Source organism: Numenius arquata, chromosome 12 (assembly GCF_964106895.1).
Source record: "Numenius arquata chromosome 12, bNumArq3.hap1.1, whole genome shotgun sequence".
NCBI lineage: Eukaryota > Metazoa > Chordata > Aves > Charadriiformes > Scolopacidae > Numenius > Numenius arquata.
In genome coordinates, this window is record NC_133587.1 from 32,530,230 (window position 1) to 32,549,076 (window position 18,847).

General features: G+C 37.7%; 2 protein-coding genes across 9 annotated transcripts in view; one reads left to right on the forward strand and one right to left on the reverse strand.

Moving 5' to 3' along the window:
- PITRM1 (pitrilysin metallopeptidase 1) overlaps positions 1–8,483 on the forward strand; it is a 31,916-nt gene extending 23,433 nt beyond the window's left edge. The window contains exons 18-27 of the mRNA XM_074157810.1: positions 6–82; positions 399–564; positions 689–789; positions 1,758–1,878; positions 2,665–2,736; positions 4,069–4,181; positions 4,496–4,621; positions 5,871–6,016; positions 7,334–7,436; positions 7,998–8,483. Coding sequence (XP_074013911.1) covers positions 6–82; positions 399–564; positions 689–789; positions 1,758–1,878; positions 2,665–2,736; positions 4,069–4,181; positions 4,496–4,621; positions 5,871–6,016; positions 7,334–7,436; positions 7,998–8,091 — 1,119 coding nt within the window. The 3' untranslated portion in view covers positions 8,092–8,483. The remainder of the gene's footprint in view (positions 1–5; positions 83–398; positions 565–688; positions 790–1,757; positions 1,879–2,664; positions 2,737–4,068; positions 4,182–4,495; positions 4,622–5,870; positions 6,017–7,333; positions 7,437–7,997) is intronic.
- A 379-nt stretch (positions 8,484–8,862) lies between these two features.
- The window catches only part of PFKP (phosphofructokinase, platelet), a 47,442-nt gene continuing 37,457 nt past the window's right edge, over positions 8,863–18,847 (reverse strand). For 3 of the 8 annotated variants that reach the window (XM_074157415.1, XM_074157409.1, XM_074157412.1), the window contains 7 exons: positions 18,286–18,438; positions 14,334–14,498; positions 13,147–13,208; positions 12,054–12,165; positions 10,739–10,838; positions 9,985–10,090; positions 8,863–9,399 (listed from right to left, as the gene is read on the reverse strand). In XM_074157415.1, the coding sequence (XP_074013516.1) occupies positions 9,246–9,399; positions 9,985–10,090; positions 10,739–10,838; positions 12,054–12,165; positions 13,147–13,208; positions 14,334–14,498; positions 18,286–18,438 (852 nt within the window). In that variant the 3' untranslated portion in view covers positions 8,863–9,245. Of the gene's footprint in view, positions 9,400–9,984; positions 10,091–10,399; positions 10,406–10,738; positions 10,839–12,053; positions 12,166–13,146; positions 13,209–14,333; positions 14,499–18,285; positions 18,439–18,847 lie in introns of all 8 variants that reach the window. The other 5 variants (XM_074157414.1, XM_074157416.1, XM_074157410.1 and 2 more) reach the window with 3 other exon arrangements.

The window sequence follows — 18,847 nt, forward strand, 5'->3', positions numbered from 1 at the left end:
TTCAGGGTGTGCTCTTTTCATCTCTATGCTTGGATAGAAATCTGCCAGACATGATGCATTTATGGAGTGAAATATTTAACAAGTACAGTACATTGTGTTTCATTTGTTTGTTTGTGGTTTTGCATGTGTCTTGGGGTTCTCTTTTTTCCCTCTTCCTCCAACCATTCTCTTCTTAGAGATCTTACTTTGGGATTTCTTTTTATAACTGTGTCTTTGTATGGCTCCCAGTTTCTAAGCCTAAGTATTCCATCATTTGCATAACTGTGTAGTGGATTAAATGGAGAACCAACAGTCTGAAAGCTCTTTGTTGAACTTGGGATGATGAATGATTCAGTATTATAAATTCCATTGATGTACTTTTGTATGAGACCTAGAGACCTGCTTTTATGCTTTTTCAGCCCCCGGTTTGAGGAGGAAGAACATTTCAGAGTGCTGGTTAAGAAGACTGCCCAGGAGCTGTCAAACGGGATTCCAGATTGTGGGCATTTATACGCTTCTATTAGAGCCAGCAAAAACCTTACGCCTTCTGGAGAACTACAAGAGATGTTCGGTGGGATGGATCAGGTGAAAAGCTAAAGGCACCCTTCAGTGAGGCCCAAATCCTCAACTTGGGAATTACAGTGCTCCTTTTTGCTAATTCTTTCTATTTGGTTAATGTGTAGTCTTTCTGCCTTCCTTTCCCGCACAGGTGAAGTTGATGAAGAGAATAGCAGAAATGTCCGATATTAAACCAATACTACGCAAACTACCACGCATTAAGAAGTATTTATTAAATAGTGATAACATCAGGTGAGTTCCAGCTAAAAACAAAAGGGGCTTTTTGGTTAAAGAGAGGCCACGGCCTGTGACTGTCCATTTCTCAGGGTGCTTGGTGGAGTACTGGGGTCTTGTGAAACGGGAGGTCTGTGGAAAAACTACAAAAATGTTACTAGTTTAAATTCTCCTTGCTCACAAAGTAGTAGCTCTGGCTTATTTTGTTCATTTTTTAGGTATGAGAAACTCAGGGCAAATTTCATATGTAACTTGTATCAAAAATGTATAAATGGCCTGTAGGATTTTACAGAAATACTCAAAATTCTGCCTTTTTATTTTTCCGTAAAGGTGCCCAGGAGACAAATACTGTTGTATCGTATTGTACTGTAACAGTAGAGTGCAATTTGTTTTGGATTTTTTTTTTATCCTAAAAGGAAAATAGTGACATTCTAAAATCTGCTTTATGCATATATTGGAAAAAGTAAGAGATCACTTTAAGGTGTTTAGTGTCAGGGACATTAGTTCCAAAAATAAATCCATTTCAAGTGACAGAAGTTGCGAAGTTTTGTTTTGCAAAGCATGAAATGATGAATAAAATTGCGGAAGTCTCTATATTGCTCAAAACCGTGGTAAGTCTGACTGTAAAGAGAGAATACAGAGGACATCAGTTTCTTTGTGAGACATTTATATTTTGCAAAACCGATGTAGTCCTGTCCTGTGTGGGAGTGGTTGACAGCTCCTGAAGTTTGGGTCTGAAGGTGTTCTGGGGCAGGCAAAGGAAAAGTAGTTGAACTGTGAGGTTTTTGGTTTGCTTTTTTTGGCATGTCAAACGCTGGATTGTGAGCATTTTGCTTTTTCTCTGAGATAATTATTATCAGTAACTGTACATCTAATATTCTGATGATTTTATAGAAAATGTTTAGGAAGACAAAGTGGTGCAAATTATAAAGGGCTGTCCGAAAACACAAAAGCATACTTAAAAACTTGATGTGTGTTTTTAACAGATGTTCAGTGAATGCAGCACCTCAACAGATATCAGAAGCATCTAAAGAAGTAGAGAAATTTTTGAAGGGCATAGCTAGAAGTAAAAAAGAGAGAAAACCTGTTCGTCCCCATGTGATTGAGGTAAGAAATTACCTCATTTGTGACTAGGGCATCAAACGCAGTGGGATTTGATCCTGTACAAAGAGCACTGTGCAATCAGGAGCGGATCGTTTAAACTCGGATACCGTGTCCATACAAAGATGTCTGAAGAAATTTGCCCAAGTCAGCTCTGTGCTAAGCTGCGGTCTGTGTGTTTTGCCAGAGAGGCTGTCTTCACCTCAGTAAAATAGACAATAGTAATCCTGCAGATCAGCCTTTAAGCCTTACCCTGAGGTTACTGCTTTTGCGTGGGATGTGGAAAGAGAAATTCTTACTTTCTCTGTCACATAAAACTGTAGTTTCTTTTTTAGCTGAGCTTTACTTGAAATGTTGGCCAAAAGGAAATGGGGCATGATGTGCAGCTCCTCAGCTGCGTAGGAATTTGTTTAGTTATCTGGATGTTCAGGACATTTGGCACAAAATGTGCTTGGCTCAATAGAGTTGACAAAGAATCTCTTCTGTCAATATGCAGATCTGTCTTAATTTCTCATGAGACTGGAATAAGCTCCCAGTTCCCTACCCATGAGGGAAATGAGTCTGAAACTTTGTGGGCCTCATGTAATCTCTGTGTCTTTCAGTGCCAAATTACTCTTGAAAGGAAAGGTATTTGGCATTTGCTTAGAAATTAAAATATAAAGAAGCTTATGTTTGTGAAGACACGGTCTGATGGTGGTTTCAAAGAGGTCCGAAGGGTAGGGGTTGCAGCTGTACTATTACTAGTCTAAATTATTGAATCACCTTTTAATATGAGGGCTGGGTCTCTTGTAGAAATCTTCAGAAGTCAAACCTGTGGGAAGTGAAATGCTTACTGGTTTGCAGATCACAAGGAAGCTAGTTAATGTAAGTACATCATTGGTTGGGGATATTGGTATTACAGGGCTGTTACTGATGCTAATGGTCCACCCTAAGCTGTTAAGAGATTCTCTTGCTGTTTAGAAGCTCACCGCTCACACACAGCGTGCCCTTCAGTTCCACCCTCTGACTGGATTGTTTCTTTAAACTACCCATCAACCTTCTTAATCCCTCTGTGTCATCCTCTTTGTTATCTTCCCTGTGGCTCTGGTGTGAAGATAATTTTGCTAACTCCACATCCATGCGTGCAGGCAAATACCTGCTGATGCTGTCTCTTGTAAGTGATGCTTACTTGATTTTTAAACCTAGTTTCTTTCAGAACCAGGCTTGTGTGGTGTCACTCCCAGTTAGTCCCTTCCTTTCCTCCTCTCCTTCCTAAGTGGTTCTGAATGTGAATCACACCTGACACAAGAGCAGCGGTGACATGAAAAATGAAAATATGTATTTGGCTACAGGAGAGAAAAAGAGCTTAGCGTTCCCTGAGCTCTCCTTCAAGAAGGCGGCAGGGAGAGCTCAGCCCATGGTTGTGCTTGCTGACCAGTGATGTATACGCTGCTGGGCTTGGCCCAACCAGCCAGGGATGTGTGAGGGGCCGGGGAACGGGTGTCTAGAGTTAAGAAAGGCTTGGGAGTATTGAAATGGGGTCAGAAAAGCCACTGGAGGTGTGTAAGGCTCTGCTCTCGCTAAGGTAAGCGCACAAGTGGGTCTGTGTGTGAAAGAGGCAAAGAAGCGAGTGCTGCGGAGGCCTGGAGACGTGAAGGGGACTGGAAGTTTTGAGGTGGGGATGTAAGGAGGAATTGGATTTATTGCAGGGGATGTTTGAGCAGGGATTCATATAACTGTTGCTGTTCACAAATAGTTGGCATTTTTTCTTGTGGATTTCAGTTTCTGAGTCTGGTTTCAATATCTAAAATTGAGTAGATGGACTGAAATACGATGTGGTGACCATGTACTTACGTGGATGAAGAAGTGGAGAGTTACGAACACTTGTTTCACTCAAAGTAAAGCCGTGGCAGGGGAGGCAGCCAGGCAGAACTCCCTGGTGATAATGCAAAGCCTGCACAGCTGAGACGCCGGTGTGCAAGGCTGGGTAGCTGATGTACAGAGTCCGCGTACTTCGTTCCCCAGGGCAGTTCTGTTACTGGCTTGTTAATACGGGCACAAGCGAAATGTCAGTGATTGTAGGTCAAGGGGCAGCTTTAGCATTTGTGTGTCTGTATGTTTGGCAAAATTTCATAGTTCTCAAAAAAACCCAGAGTTCTCAAATGCGTAAATTGTCTCACCTATGCTAATTGTGACAATAATACATTTTTCTCTTAGGATCCCACTTTCAAACCATGCCAGATGAAGACCCATTTCGTACTTCCCTTCCCAGTGAACTATGTCGGGGAATGCATTCGAACGGTCCCTTACGCCACTGCAGACTATGCAAGGTGGGAAACGGCATCAGCAGGGACCTCCTCTGTGTGTTGCATGGCACACACCAAAACGGAAAGTGTTAGGCTGACCACAGAAAGCGGAGCATGGATAGAAAATGCTTTGCAGTGCATTTGTAACAAATTCTTTATGGAGCAGTCTTTGCATGGCTACGTCCAGAAATAGGTCCAGAAATGCACTAATGCTGAGATGAAGTACAAGAAGCAGTGCATTGCAAATGGGCATGTTTGTGAACTTTAGAGGAAGTGGAGAATATTATTGTTGTCCAATTCATTTAACGTTTTCGCTGTTGTTATTTCTCTCATTCCAGCCTTCGAATTCTTGCACAGCTGATGACAGCTAAATTCCTGCATAGAGAAATCAGAGAGAAAGGAGGGGCTTATGGTGGAGGTGCTAAACTCAGCCACAATGGCATATTCACTTTCTACTCCTACAGGTAACAGTCGGGTCACGCTTTTCCTGTTCAGGTCTGAGGGGCTGCTGACTGCAGTTAGATATGTATTTTTTTATTTTTTTTTTAATTAGTTGTAGCTCTCTTTCAAGATCAAGTGAAATAAAAAGAATGTTGAATCACAAGAAAGTGATTCAGTGCTGATGATGTTCAGATTAATTGCTTAAGGCATACGAGTTGTGTTGATTAACTCCTCCTTGCTTTCTCTGGTTTCTGTCCCTGGGAAAGCCTAACTTATCTCTGCTGGTAGCAACCGTCGCTGCGTCTCTGTACTTAAGTGTTTACTGTCTTGGTAACAGATTTTTGTAAAACTGGCTTTCGCTTGTTTCCTCCTGGATTGAGGAGGCCCTAAAAAAGGGCATTCGAGACTATTCTATATTTTGAGACCAGGAAGTAGAAACGTTGTTCCCTAAGGACCTGGGTTTGAAAACACGCAGCTTCCTTTTGTGGCTGTGGCTGGAATAATCAGAGGTTTGGCAGAAAGTGTTGCTGGTGAAGAGCTACAACTGCTTTCTCCTGCTTTGCTTTTCCTCTTATTTTTTGCCAGTCCAGAACAGTTACCTTGCACTGGTGTTACCAAAGCACTTTCAGATTAAATTAGGACTGGAGGTATTAAAGACTAGTTATAATCCCCGCTAGAAATGTTACGTGGCTACAGTCCTGGCTGGAATCCTTCCCCTGGACTGAAGGCAGCCTAGCGCAGTACTCGGTCGGGATTCCCAGCTCTCTGGGAAGCTTCAGCATGGTGGGACTTGTCCTGGTTAGTATTTCAGTGGTTGTTAACCTGTTGCACCTGTTTTACAGAAAGCCAGGAACAGGTGTAGCAGGAAACACAACTTAGAGAAGATAGGGCATATCATAAATATTACTGGCAGTTGTGCTTACTAAGCTGGTGCAGCAGATCGATAGTGCACTGTAAACGGTGCTGGTTTACTATCTCTTTAAATACCAGTTCTCTACACGCTGCCTTGGAACTACTTTTAGCCTGGAACTTGCTGCATTTGTGTACCTAAAATTCCAAATATGCCTGGCTTGTAACACTTCTTTCTTCTGGGAAAAAACCTCAAACCCTCTTCTTGTAAACAAAAAGGAAGTTTATAATGTGGTTTAATCCCCATGGATGTATGTTTGTGTGATGCATAGTAAACTATGAACGAAATGAGAATGAAGCAATTGCAGTATTTCATTTTGTAAGGCTAAAGTAATTAATTTTACTTTTTTTTTTCCTTCTCAGAGACCCAAATTCACTAGCCACCTTGAAAACATTTGAAAAAGCAGTCGAATGGGCCAAATCTGGAGAATTCACACAGCAAGATATCGATGAAGCTAAGCTAGCAGTGTTTGCTGCTGTGGATGCACCAATAGCTCCTTCAGATAAAGGTACATTCTCACCAGCCTCTCAGTGCTGCAAGTACTATTTTTTTTTATTTATTTAAGTTTAAAGAGAAGAACATAGTTGGTTTTCTAAACTCTATCAGATGATAAAATCTGTACTTGGCAGATGTAAGACAATTGCAGTTTCAACGAAGCAGGTAATTTCCTGTTGCTCCCTTTCAGAAATTCCCTCAGTCTCTCTGTCGAAGGTTTTGTGCTCGCACTGTTCTGTGGCGGCAGGTGAATACAGCTGGGAGATGGAGGGAGATTAAAAAAGTAATTTTAGGCTTGGCAAGGACATTAAGTGCAAGCAAATAAAAAAGAAATATTGGTTTTCTGATTCAAAAAAAAAGTTAGAAGGATTATTTTCCTGAAATAAGAACGCATATTGTCTATGAATGTCACTAACCTTTTGTGCGTTACTTTGCTAAGTTAGAATACGTTCCTATACATAAAGGAATTATGTTAAAATTAGCATTATTTTAATATGCACTTGTATTAACACTGACTTACTAAACAAGAAAAAATGAAGCTGACTTTCAGCTTGGTTTTGGTCTGGGCAATTTAAAAAAGAAGTAATCAATTTTAGGTGCATATGAGTGAAACGCAAACATACTGGATGTTGGTATTTGTGAGAATAATGATTTACGTTCTTTGATATTTGAACATGCGTCTTAATGGAGCTGTGGCAGATCTAGGGAGACATGGAATAGAAGAACATCGTTCAACAGGCCTGGAAACTTGCAGAGAGAAACACCTGTCCCTTCTATGATTATTTTGGAGTTCTGTGGTTGGTCATGGACCTATAATATTAATATTATCATTAAAATACTGTAGGCAAATATTCCAGTAAAAAGGTGATCAAACGTTTATCTTGCACGTATACTACAGCTGATTGCAAATTTTAAGAGTTTGTTGTTATAAATAAAAATAGAAGCTTCATGAAATGCAGTTTGGCTAAAATGTTACCAAGTACCGAGACTCTTTAGAATGAATCATGGTTAGGGTGTTGTAGGTTTTCTGGACCACCGTAGCATTTAGATTTTTGACAAACTAAATCAGTTGCCAGAATAGAATAGGAATTATTATTTTTTTTCCTAAATAAGAAATTCTTACTACCTCAGATAATTAATTTACCCAGTTCTAACCTTTGATACTGAATTTACGGTTAGGTGTTGTCTCAAAACAGTGGTCTAATAATGTCTCTATTCTTCCCCTCCTGCACAAGTACCTGTCTTAAGTTTGCACTCGTTTGTGCACTTGTTTATAACTGAGATTCGAGTGCACCAGTGCAAGTGTGGTTTTGTTTTCTTTTTTTCCTAGGAATGAATCATTTCTTATACGGGATTTCAGATGAAATGAAGCAGTCGCACAGAGAACAACTTTTTGCTGTCAACAGCGATAACCTGGTTGATGTATCAAACAAGTAAGTCTGTGCTCAACTTAGGAAAATGTTTACTTGAAAAATAAAACAAAAATCCATTTTGAAGAAGAAAACAGTTTGTGAAAAGTTGTCATAATAAAGATCTTGGGATTTCTTCCTGTGGCCTTTCATACTACTTTCACTATTTGCTTTTGTAACCTAGAGAGAGAGATGTTCATTATATCCTGCCTCTTGCATTTTAGCTACATTTAGCTACATTCTGAGTTTGTGGGACTTGTTTTACTTTTGAAGGGTCCACAAGAGTTTGGAAGAGTCTGGTCAGGCATCCAGTTCTTGGCTACGTGAGCTGGTTCTTCTAGACTTCTAATATCTTGTGTTTCTTTAGACTTTAGAATTTCAGTACTGAAGAATACAAGGAGATAGGGTAGTTAGGGCTCTGCCTTAAGAGACTGGTGAAAAACACTAAATCCAAAAGATGCTGTAAAAGCAAACAATGGGTATGTATCAAACAGCACTTTTTCCCGAGATGGGAATAGTTCTAACTTGTAGAGCAGAGTTACGGATACCTGAATGGAGCAGTTTGTTTCTGTTTTTTTCTTGCAGGTACCTTGCTGTTGGGAAGAGCACTCGTGGTCAAGCTGTACTTGGCCCAGAAAATGCAGATATCACGAAAGATCCCTCATGGGTCAAACGATGAATTGCTGCTGAACATCCAAGCTAATACAAAACAAGCCAACCTGCGTGACTACAGAATTAGTTTTTTGTAGTAACTTTTAACTGTGTCATGGTCCAACTTAATTATTCATTGCTGCTTTTAACAGTGTCCAAGAAACCAGTTAAAAGCTGTCCTTTTTCAGATAACTGTGTGAAAAAACTTCTAACCATACAGTATTTGAGAGCAAGATTGATTTGCTCTGTTATGGCAAAGACAGACCTTAATATTTTATTGGAGACTCACTGCTCCAATCACCTATGAATACTATATAAATTAAATATTTTTGTATAAGTAAAGTCTAGAGTTTTACATGGCATTTGTTTGAAATTATGTCTGCTGTTGGATGTATAAAAACCTATGTCTCTCATACTGACAGCTGTCATTGTTTGGTGTGGTAATTCCAGCTTCCTTTGCATAAGCCACCTCCCGGCAGAGGAGCTTTGTGATGGTACATTCCACCTCACATCAAGCCAAGTTTGTAGTGAACTGCGGTGCAGCGGGCAAATCACTAATCAATCAGTTTATCAGGTATTTTAAGTTGAACTTATCTTGCCAGCTCAGGCAACGTTCAGTCATACTTTGAGAGGGCAGTCTCGGTTTTAACTTTTTGTCAATACTGAATACTTCCTGGAAGGTTCAGGAACATAAAGGGCAGTGGCTTTTTTCCTTCACTGGAGTGTATAGAGAATCCTTCATGAAGTGTTATTCCTCCCAGTGATTAAAAGCAAGTGAATACAATTTCTGACAACTCGTGATGTTTGCAACGGTACTTTATTTCACTTCAGATACATTAAGCACATCCTGTAACTCAACACAAAGCTAGGCAACTACACTTATTTTTGGGTGTAAGTACTCCGAAACAAAGTGCAGTAGATGAGTAACTTACAGAGTGCATAGAACAGGTGTTGCACTGTCTGTTAAAGGGTAGTATCAGTAAATGGTGCTTACCTATTAGATGCTAAGGTTTGTTTCAAACATAACACAAATACAGGACAAAACCTCTGTGACATCTGAATGTCTTCTTTCACATAAAGTGCTGGTACAATAATTTAAATGTTACAAAACAAAGCTGTAACGATTCTAAAGCATTGTTACTCACAATGTGCATCTAGTATAAGGATCTAAAAGTGATGTCTTTAGATGGCTCCGGTTTCCGCTTCCTTTGGGCTGTGCATAGCAACATGCTCCAGCTGTCCTGAATCTGAAACATCGTAACTGGTCTTGTACTTGGCCAGGATTTTCATCAGTGGTCGCAGCTTCAGCCACCATTGTTCCTTGGGAATCCTGTGTCTGTGGAAGAGGTGGGGTGGGAAGAAAAAAAGATAGTCATTTACTTGGTAGCTAAGACAAACACAGTTTTTAGGTCATTTGACAACACTAAGAGCAATGGCCTTCCTTATAAATAGAATCAGATATTGACATTCATGGTGGGATATAAACACTGACCCAATATGGGGAGAAATAAGGACAGAATACTGAAGGAACTAGTAGATTTATAATAAAGATGTTCTTTATAGGTAAGTGTAATACCACATTGGGTGCAAAAGCGCTGCCCCACTAAACTATTGGAAGTAAAGTACTTCAGAGCAAAGACAATTATGAGAATGTTATTTACAAGGACAGTGGAGTCACAGAATTCTTAACAGGAGACTCCCAAGTATAAGGAGGCCGAAGAGAAAGCATGAAGGGAGTTGTTAGTAAAGAAAGACAAGTGAACAATCAAAGTGAGTCACGGCCTGAATGTAGGCCAAAGACAGAAGCGGAATAAAACAGTTGGCAAAGGCAGTGTGTCAGCACTGCGGAGAAGAGATTGGTTTGATGTGGTGAAAGGAAGCCAGTGTTGAGATGTTTAAAATGTCAGCAGTGTATACGTACACGAAGTCTGTTTCAGTCTTAAGCTCAGCCACAGGTTGGAAAACAAGGTTGCGTCTACGCATTCCCAGCAAACACACCGAGTCATCGGTATTGGCAAATACTTTTCCTAAAAAGAACGGAATAATTCAGGATCTCTCTCACACTTTTAAGGGCTAATGCCCTTTTTCTGTAATTAAATTGAATAGGGAGCTTACAGTAGCTTAATTCCAATTACTGAATATTTAATGTAATGATAAAAATATCAATTAGTACTTTAATAGGGTTAGGAGATCTTCACTTTTTTAATTTAGCTTTTGTGATTAGCAATGAAAATACAGTGCAATTAAGCAACAATAAGACTGAATTTTAACATCAAGTTTTAAATTAGATTTTAGTAAATAATGCTTTACAAAAATTCCCAAAGAAGACATATTACCTTCTTCTGTCTCCCATGTAGCCACCATGAAACAAAAAGGAAGAACAGATGTAACTATATAACCAGCAATTCCTTCATGCATGAAAAACTGCAATCACGCTAGTATATTTTAAAGAAAGATAAGAAAACAGCTATTATCTGAATTATTGACCTCACTTGAGGGGAAATCTTCTTACAGTAGGAAGCACAGCAAGGCAGTACTGAATAATAAAAACATGATCAAGAGGGAAAGAAGTATTCTGACTAACAAACTACTGTATGTTTGTGTAATAAAGTAGTCTTATATACCGAGAGCTAACCAAAGCCAGTACCAAGAGAGAACACCAAATATTCCTGCACCTTTTCGGTAGGTTTCTTTCAGTTTTTTTGAGATCCACTGCATAGCTTTTGCGGAAATTTTTGTCCCGAAGTTTCTATCAAATGGCGAAGGTGCACCACCCTGTGTGAAAAATTTAACTGTGTGTTAGTTTAGTTACACACCACTATTTGTCTCTCTTTATTTCATCAGTCATCTCTGTTAATGGCCTGCTCTACCTCTTATTTCCATTCCCCAGCTTGGAAAAACAAACCAACCAAAAACCCCACCATGCCAATCAAGCTAAAACATTTAAAATTTGTGTTAAGCAGTAATCAATAATACTTTTCCCTTCAGTAAATGGTGAACACTGCTTTCCCTTTTTTCCACTTCCCCTTGGTGCGGATGATTCCGCACTGTCCAGCTACACCACTGCCACAGAGCAACCTACATCCAGCCTAATATAATGTCTGCTTTCATTTCAAGTATTACAGCAGCTTTTATATAGCTCTGGGAACAAAAGTGTTGGTTTGGGTTTTTTTGAACCCTCTGTCTGTATTACATAAAGTCTGACTTTTCTGTCCATTTTCAGTGCAGCAGATGGGACTGAAATAATTTGTGAAGTAGTTCCAGATAGTTCCGAACAGATTGTTTGACTGATGCTGGTCTTGACCTTCAAAATAAACTTTGCGAAATTTTATGCAGAAAGTGCCAAATGTTGAATAATCTAAAAACATACAGGAGTAAGGGGAATATACATACAACTTGAAATGACTTAAAAGGAAAGACAGTTGTTTCACTACTAGCACTTGAGAAATTTGGCTCCACATGCATTTTTTACTCTACTTGAGTCTTGGTGGTTACTGTAGCCGAATTAGAAACTTCCTATTTGCCCACTAACAAGCAGTACAGTGAGATAAAGAGACGTAAGGCACAAAGACCACAAGGAGCTCACCGCTCTCGCTTCTATTACAATCTATCTGCACATATTTTCGTAAAAAAAAAATCTCATCTCTTGAAGAGTTCAGAATCCAGATACATTATGGATGGGCAGAAAAGTGTGTTCTAAGGATATATTACAATAATAGCAAGATAACTGTATTATCTATTTTAAAAGTGTAATTGTTTATTACAGGAGAGGAATAAAAATTAAAATGATGCATTTTTCCCTCTAGATTTTTAAGAAGGAATTACAATAAAATATAACCCTAACAAAAACTTTCAAGTTACCTACAAACAGAAACACACACGTTTTTTTTAGCTTTAATCCCAAGTCAGAGTTGCTTGAAATGCTCAAATATCATATGCTCTTTGTTCATACAAAGTTAAGCTTGACTGTAATTTTAACATCATTTTTACCTGCTGCATGTGGCCCAATACATTTTTTCGACAGTCAAACACTCCTTTTCCTTCTTCAGAGTACAGCTGATAAATGAAGTCAGTTGTGTAGTTCTCATTGCAGTTCTCATTTCTGTAACAATTAAGGCCAGTACAGTTAGCAATTTTACTATTAAGCAGTGGATGTCTTTACAGCCACTGAACGACAAATGTTTTCCCATTTTCTTGATCATGGCTTGGATCATCTAATCACGAATGTTCACTGTCACGTAACACGCTCATTATTTACTTTCAGTACACTGACATCACTGGCAGGTCACATGGAATCCAATGTTGAATAAAGGTAGTGAAAAATACCATTTTAGGTGACAAGTTCATTACGCAGAGGAAAAAGTTAAAACAAATAGTCATTGACACCCAGTGTCATCATTTTGCCTCTATGAAAGCAAGGATAATGAGTAGTACCTTAGGTTGTTCACCACCAATATTGTAAACATAGGATATTTTCTCACCCTACTCATATAACTGGTAGAACCTGAACAAATATAATGATGTCCCCATACAATTTATTGTATTAGTTTTTCAGCCCTTTGCTACTTGGCATGCTGAAAATAAACGCTCAAGAAAGAGAGAAGCTATAGCCTGATTCATGCTGCCTAGGCAGGTATATTTTTAAAACATGCCAGTCAACATATTTGAAATGTTTTGATTTTTGAAAGATAATTTTATTCTGTGTTAGCTCCTAAAATCTAAGTAAGATTTTTATAATAAAGGCCATACTGTATGTGTACACATGTATGCTAGTTTTCACACTACATATAGTAAGAAAGAATCTACAACAAAAGACAAAGCCGATGATAAAATAAGATGAAAATAGGTTAAAATATTAGACTGTAAAGCAAATATATTTACCTAGAAAGAACAAAGTTTTGGACCTGAGCATCCAGACACCTCCCAGACTTGCCTTCTAGAGTTACAATTTCTATTAGAAAGAATCTCATGCTAAAGGAATAATAAGGAATATAGACTTAAGAGTGTCTTTGCAAGTGGCCAAACAGCCTACTCGGCCGGAAGTGCTCAGTGTCACTGATGCCATCTATTAAAATTTCCTTACCTCAGCACCAGACCACGCTGGATACTGGTTTTCATTTTTTCAGTCAAGTGTTCCACATTAGCCTAGAAACAACAAAAGTATTTTTATTAAGCTGTACAGAACTCTAAAATAACTTTAATGAGCCTACATATCCTAAGAATTTCTGAAAAGTACTCCACATCAAGTATTATGCGCAAATTCAAATAATCAGCAGGTTTTTGGAGAGCCAGGATAATAAACTGTGTATGGTTATTCATCTTGGGTTAAAACTAACTTCCTCCACGTCACAAATAACTGACTTTAACAGCAACACAAAGTTGTTGTTTTGTATGCTATACTGCTATAGCACCAAATTGGATAACATCAACATACATAAAAATACAGAAATTGCCACAAAAGATTGCACCTTGCCCTTACTCCCTGTCCTTGCAAAAGGCCTGTTATGGATACAGTGATGGACTGCTGTGCCATATATGGACTGCCTCCCATATACGACATGAAGAGCACAGGCCACTAAGACATGAGCAGGGAGGAATTGCGATTCGTTTCACATTTCTCTTCCTTTAAGGAAATTTCCATCTGTTTAGCTTTGTATTTGTCCATGACCGCAGCTACCACCAATTACTTCAGAAGTGTAAAGACCTCATAGTAGACAAGTTCCATATCAGCTTACACCCTAATCTGTAATCCTTAAAGCCTGAGATCTTTATTTTAGTAACACCTCCAAGAACACTCTGAATAGTTGTGGTATTGAAGTCAGTATCTAATACACATTACATACTATTCAACTCCTGACATGAATAGCCATCTAACACAATGAAAAGGTATTTTCCCCCTACCCTTTTGTTGTTTTTTTTTTTTCTGTTAAAACTGCTCAGGTCTGTTCATTTACATGCAATTTGAATTTCAAGCAGAAGAATAAAAATGACACAATTCACCTAGTAGTGTTTTATGACTAATAAAATAATTTTTTCAGTTAACTCAACCCAATGTCACGAATAACTGTTCTAAGCTCCTTTACATAATATGGCAGAAGAACTGGCATTATATGAAAGTGCTACTGACAGATGTAGCTTTTAGACACAATCTAAACATTTGAGTTTTGCAGTAACATGAGCTATCTACTTCAAATTACACATTATGCTATATATGTACAACAATTTTAGGATCTACTTAAAAATTAGGAAAACATTTCTAATGCTGTATACCTGAAGCTCTCGAATATCAAACTGTTCTTCAAAGATATAAGCAGCATCAGCTCCTGCCGCAAGCGCCCCCATGTTGGCCAGATAACCACAATAACCACCCATGGTCTCAATGATGAAGACACGACGCTTGGTACCACTGGCTGACTGTTTGATGCGATCACATGTCTAATCAAAGATAAGATATTTAAAGTTTAAATTTAAAAAGTCTTAATTTCTATATTTTTATATGTCATGCAATTTTATGTCACTTATTGGTAAAAGCGTTTAAAGAACATATAAAAATATATCCTCAAAAATTCCAACATAGCATAACCCATTTAACTAATTACCAGATACAAGTAATTCTTATGTATCATACACTGAACACCACCACAGTCAAAATAAAATGTTTTACTACTATCAAGACTTACTTGCTTCCTGCAAATACTAAAACAAGAATTAATTTTGGTTTCTGTATGGAATTAAAAGTTGCAATAGTTTTCTAACAGAGATACAAATAGATATAACTGAGCTTTTTAATCAGCTCTTGTATGAGTAAATTTATCTTCTTTGCTTTAACTCTATTCATTACTTAAGAGTTTATTTTTTTTTTTGGTACTGTTTTTAAAATTCACTGCATTCCCAACAATATTTAACAATTACAGTTTCTTAAACATAAGTCCTGAGCATGTATTGCCCAATTGTTTATTTTCCAATAATAATATCCGCACAAATATAATTCTTTCAAATGCTACCAGAGCTGGGGGTTTTAAAATGTTTTTGGTTTTTGTATTAATAGGTACACACTTACTATAAAAAGACTGCCATCTCCACTTGCATCTTACTCTGACCAGCATAAGAAATGTTCTCTAAAAAGCGATCTGTTGCTTACATGCCATCAATTAACACCAATATTTATTAGAGCTGCCTAAGAGATTTAGAAAATAATAGAGAAAATTTCCAGCGTGGTAGGACCTACAAAACTTAGAAACTTAGATATAAGACTCTGTAACTTAGAAACTAAGTTATAGAAGCTTAGGAAAATGTAGAACCAGGAACAGGTTAATATGTATCTCCAGGTTTTAAAAATACTCAAAAAGCTATTTGACAAACTTACTTCCTCAAATGACTTCTTCTACCCTTCAAAATCATTTTAAAAGCATCAGATAATGTATCTTCCTTTCAGAGAGTAAATAATAGAAAGAAAAAGATACTATTTCCTCCTTTGTCTTAAATAAATAAATAGGTTATACCACACTTGGTGACAAGAATTTTGCAAAACTGATGTACTGTCCCTACACTAGTTCTGTTTAGTAAAAATGAGAAATAAAAGTACCTGGGAAGGTTGTCATCTTGAAACCTAAATTATGATAAAAAGTTCCCATGCCTTTCTAATTTTCTGAATGAGTAACTGCAGATGCTGTAATATTTGAGGTATTTCTGTTTCACTGGTATTTACAACCAGGCCTTCATTCAGCTAACTGAAAGTAATACTTCAAGCTGAAATTAATATTGTGAGCAATGTGGTCTTTAAAAATATACCTAACAGACTGCAGAACAATTAACGAATTGGTATGTGAGAAAAGTTAAAATAATAAAAACTACAACTTCCGACATCATAAAGTTTAACTGAAGGACTAAAAACAGCATATGCGTTTCTTTAGGTCCAGCTACCAAAAGATGTGTAATTTAGTTTATATGTATTTTATTTATATATTTGCATATGTGTGTATGTATACACGACACACATATATACATACAAGCACAGAACTCACATGAATTTATTTAGAATATGGATTGACATTCTATTATCCTAAGCAGGAATTATTCCTTAACAAACTACATCACAAAAGCCTATGTTGAACTCCATCGTTTTTTCAAAATGATACTGTCTTTTACCTATCTGGGATTTTACAATGTCCTCACTTTACTGAAACCACATCTGGAAGGGGAAAGAAGAATTTTGCACAATACTGGCATCTGGCATATGGTAAACAGTAGCAAATTTATAAAAATCCCCATTACTTTTGATAGTGGCAGATGCAGCACTGAACCAATTTTAACTCATTTTAAAAAAGCTACTTGAAACTGGGCAGATACTATGTTTAGATTATGATATAAAAAAATCTTGGCTTTAAACACTGAAGAATGAATACACACGCAAAGATTTACTTCATTTTGAGAGACTTAAAAGATCTGTGAATGCCAAGCTTTCTAGAAGTTTTCCAGCTGCTGGTAGTAGAATGAAATTTTCTGCCTTTTGAGAAGTCCTAAGCAAAGATGTAAATCACTAGTTGCTTTTGGGATTACTCGCTTCAGCTTTATTTAGAAGCGTTTCTATTCTCGACTATGCAAGAAACACAGTAGAAACTTTCTACTATTCTTGCTCTCTCAGAATGACTGTCACAGAAATACTCAAAAATGACACAGATGGATTTTAAAGATTCATTAATTCATACACTATTCCATAGGCTGGAAAAGCCAAAGCTCAAACACCTGATGCAGGTTTCAGAAGTTTTAAACGTGGAGGCACAGTGACTCTTTTCAGAACACTCTTTGGAAGCACATTGCTAGTTGAGCTTCATATGAACCGAGTCAACTTCATGAAAAATCCAGTATTTAAAACTTCACCGAATCGTGTTCTATTTTTAGCATAAACTAAACATTCTAACAATAATGAAATTCAATAGATACAATCATTAGTATTTTATTTTTTACTGAGATTATTACTGAAAGTTGTACAAATTGCAATTAAAACTAATAATAAAAATACTGAAATAAGAGGAAGCAGCAATATATGCAATCACTTATTTTCCCCCCATTGTGTTTTCCTGTTTTCATTTTTACAGGTGCATCACTGTTAGAAGTGATATCAGTCATAATTAGCAGACTTAGCCTGACATTTATAGATGTAGGTAAGGGGGAAGCAGCTAATGGAGCAGTAGAAGTACCTGCATCCTGCCTACAAACATATTGCTACAGTTTACCGACACTACATCTTAGGTCATCTTCACCTCAGGGATGCTGTATCACAGCTCCCAAAGACCAGGCCATAATATATTCTGACAGAGCTCTTTTAGTCATCTACTGGAGCTTTTCTACTCATTCTATATAAATAATGCTGTATCAGAGCAGGAAAACAAACCTGCATTTTTCAACGCCCTGGATCTCTATTCTTTCTCAGCTAATTACTTCATAATTAGTTATGTGGATTGATAATGTGGGGTTTGATAAGAGCTAGAGCTGTTCAGAGGTTTATTTGTTTGCGTTAAACTTCAACTCAGTTCCCTTTGCTGTGGCTCCAGCAGACTCAGTAAGACAGTAAAGAATTTAAAGGGTTCATACAGCATTTATACATAAGGGAAAAAGCTATGGCAGATTAAAATTAGAAAACTGACTGTTCTAACTGAGCTGGAAACTCATCCATAGCAAGTTCTGGCCTCTGTTTAGTTAGCATCAGTGACAGACTTAACTGCTTATACTATGCATGTATTTATATGCACTTAATATGTGTTAAGCCTAATGCAGTCAATGGGATTATTCACATATTTAGTGTTAACCATGTACTTAAAATGCTCTACTGCACTGAGCTCAGTCATTAGCCCATTTTTAAACTATGTGCTTTCTTCTTTCACCTACGTAATGCTGAGTGGCTATGCAAGTGGCTATGCTGAGTGGCTATAAAAAACAAACTCATAGCAAGCAAAATATTTTATTTTCAGTAAAATCAAATGTCCTAAGCACCAACGCAGCAGTCTTGGATAATGAAACAGTGTCCCTAAGAGTTAAACATCCAACATAATTAATTTTTATTAAGTTAATCTTTGATCAGTCTTGGAAAACTTCTTAACCATAAAACATAAAAAACTAACAGTAACTGAATTATTTTAGAAAACTAGACATTTCAAGGTCTTTAGGTATCTTCATTTTATGCACTTTATCATCTCAACTTTTAAAAGATATGCAGTCTTACCTCCACAATAGCATTCAAGGCAGTGTCAGCACCAATGCTAAAGTCTGTGCCTGGCACATTGTTGCTAATAGTAGCAGGCAACACACAGATAGGTACGCAAAACTCCTCAAAGCGGGAACGTGCCTCGTGTAGCTGCAGACAACTTTCATAGGCCTGAAGCAGTGGTACAAGTATGAGTGATACATTCCTTGGCTTTGGATTGCTCTGCTAATGACTCCTTGCATGTGATGGTAAATTTGGCTGTCCACAGGCCCATGTAAATACAATTGGTGAGATTATTTGGGGTTGGAGTGGGAGTGGGGGTTGTCCTGTACATACCACAACAGTGCACTGGGGTTGCATTGGCACAATGCTCTTTGAAGAAATGCAGAAGATTAGTGCAAGTTAATACAGAGTGAACATGAAGTGTGCAGAGCACAGAGGTCTGAAGCAGTCAGGCAGAAAAAGACAGCATAAAGGTAGACCGGAAATCACCCCACAAGAAACCACTTAAAGACCAAAGTTTGATACATGTTAAGGAGTGTAGAAAGTTAACTAGTAAAACACCTACAACTTGAAGGAA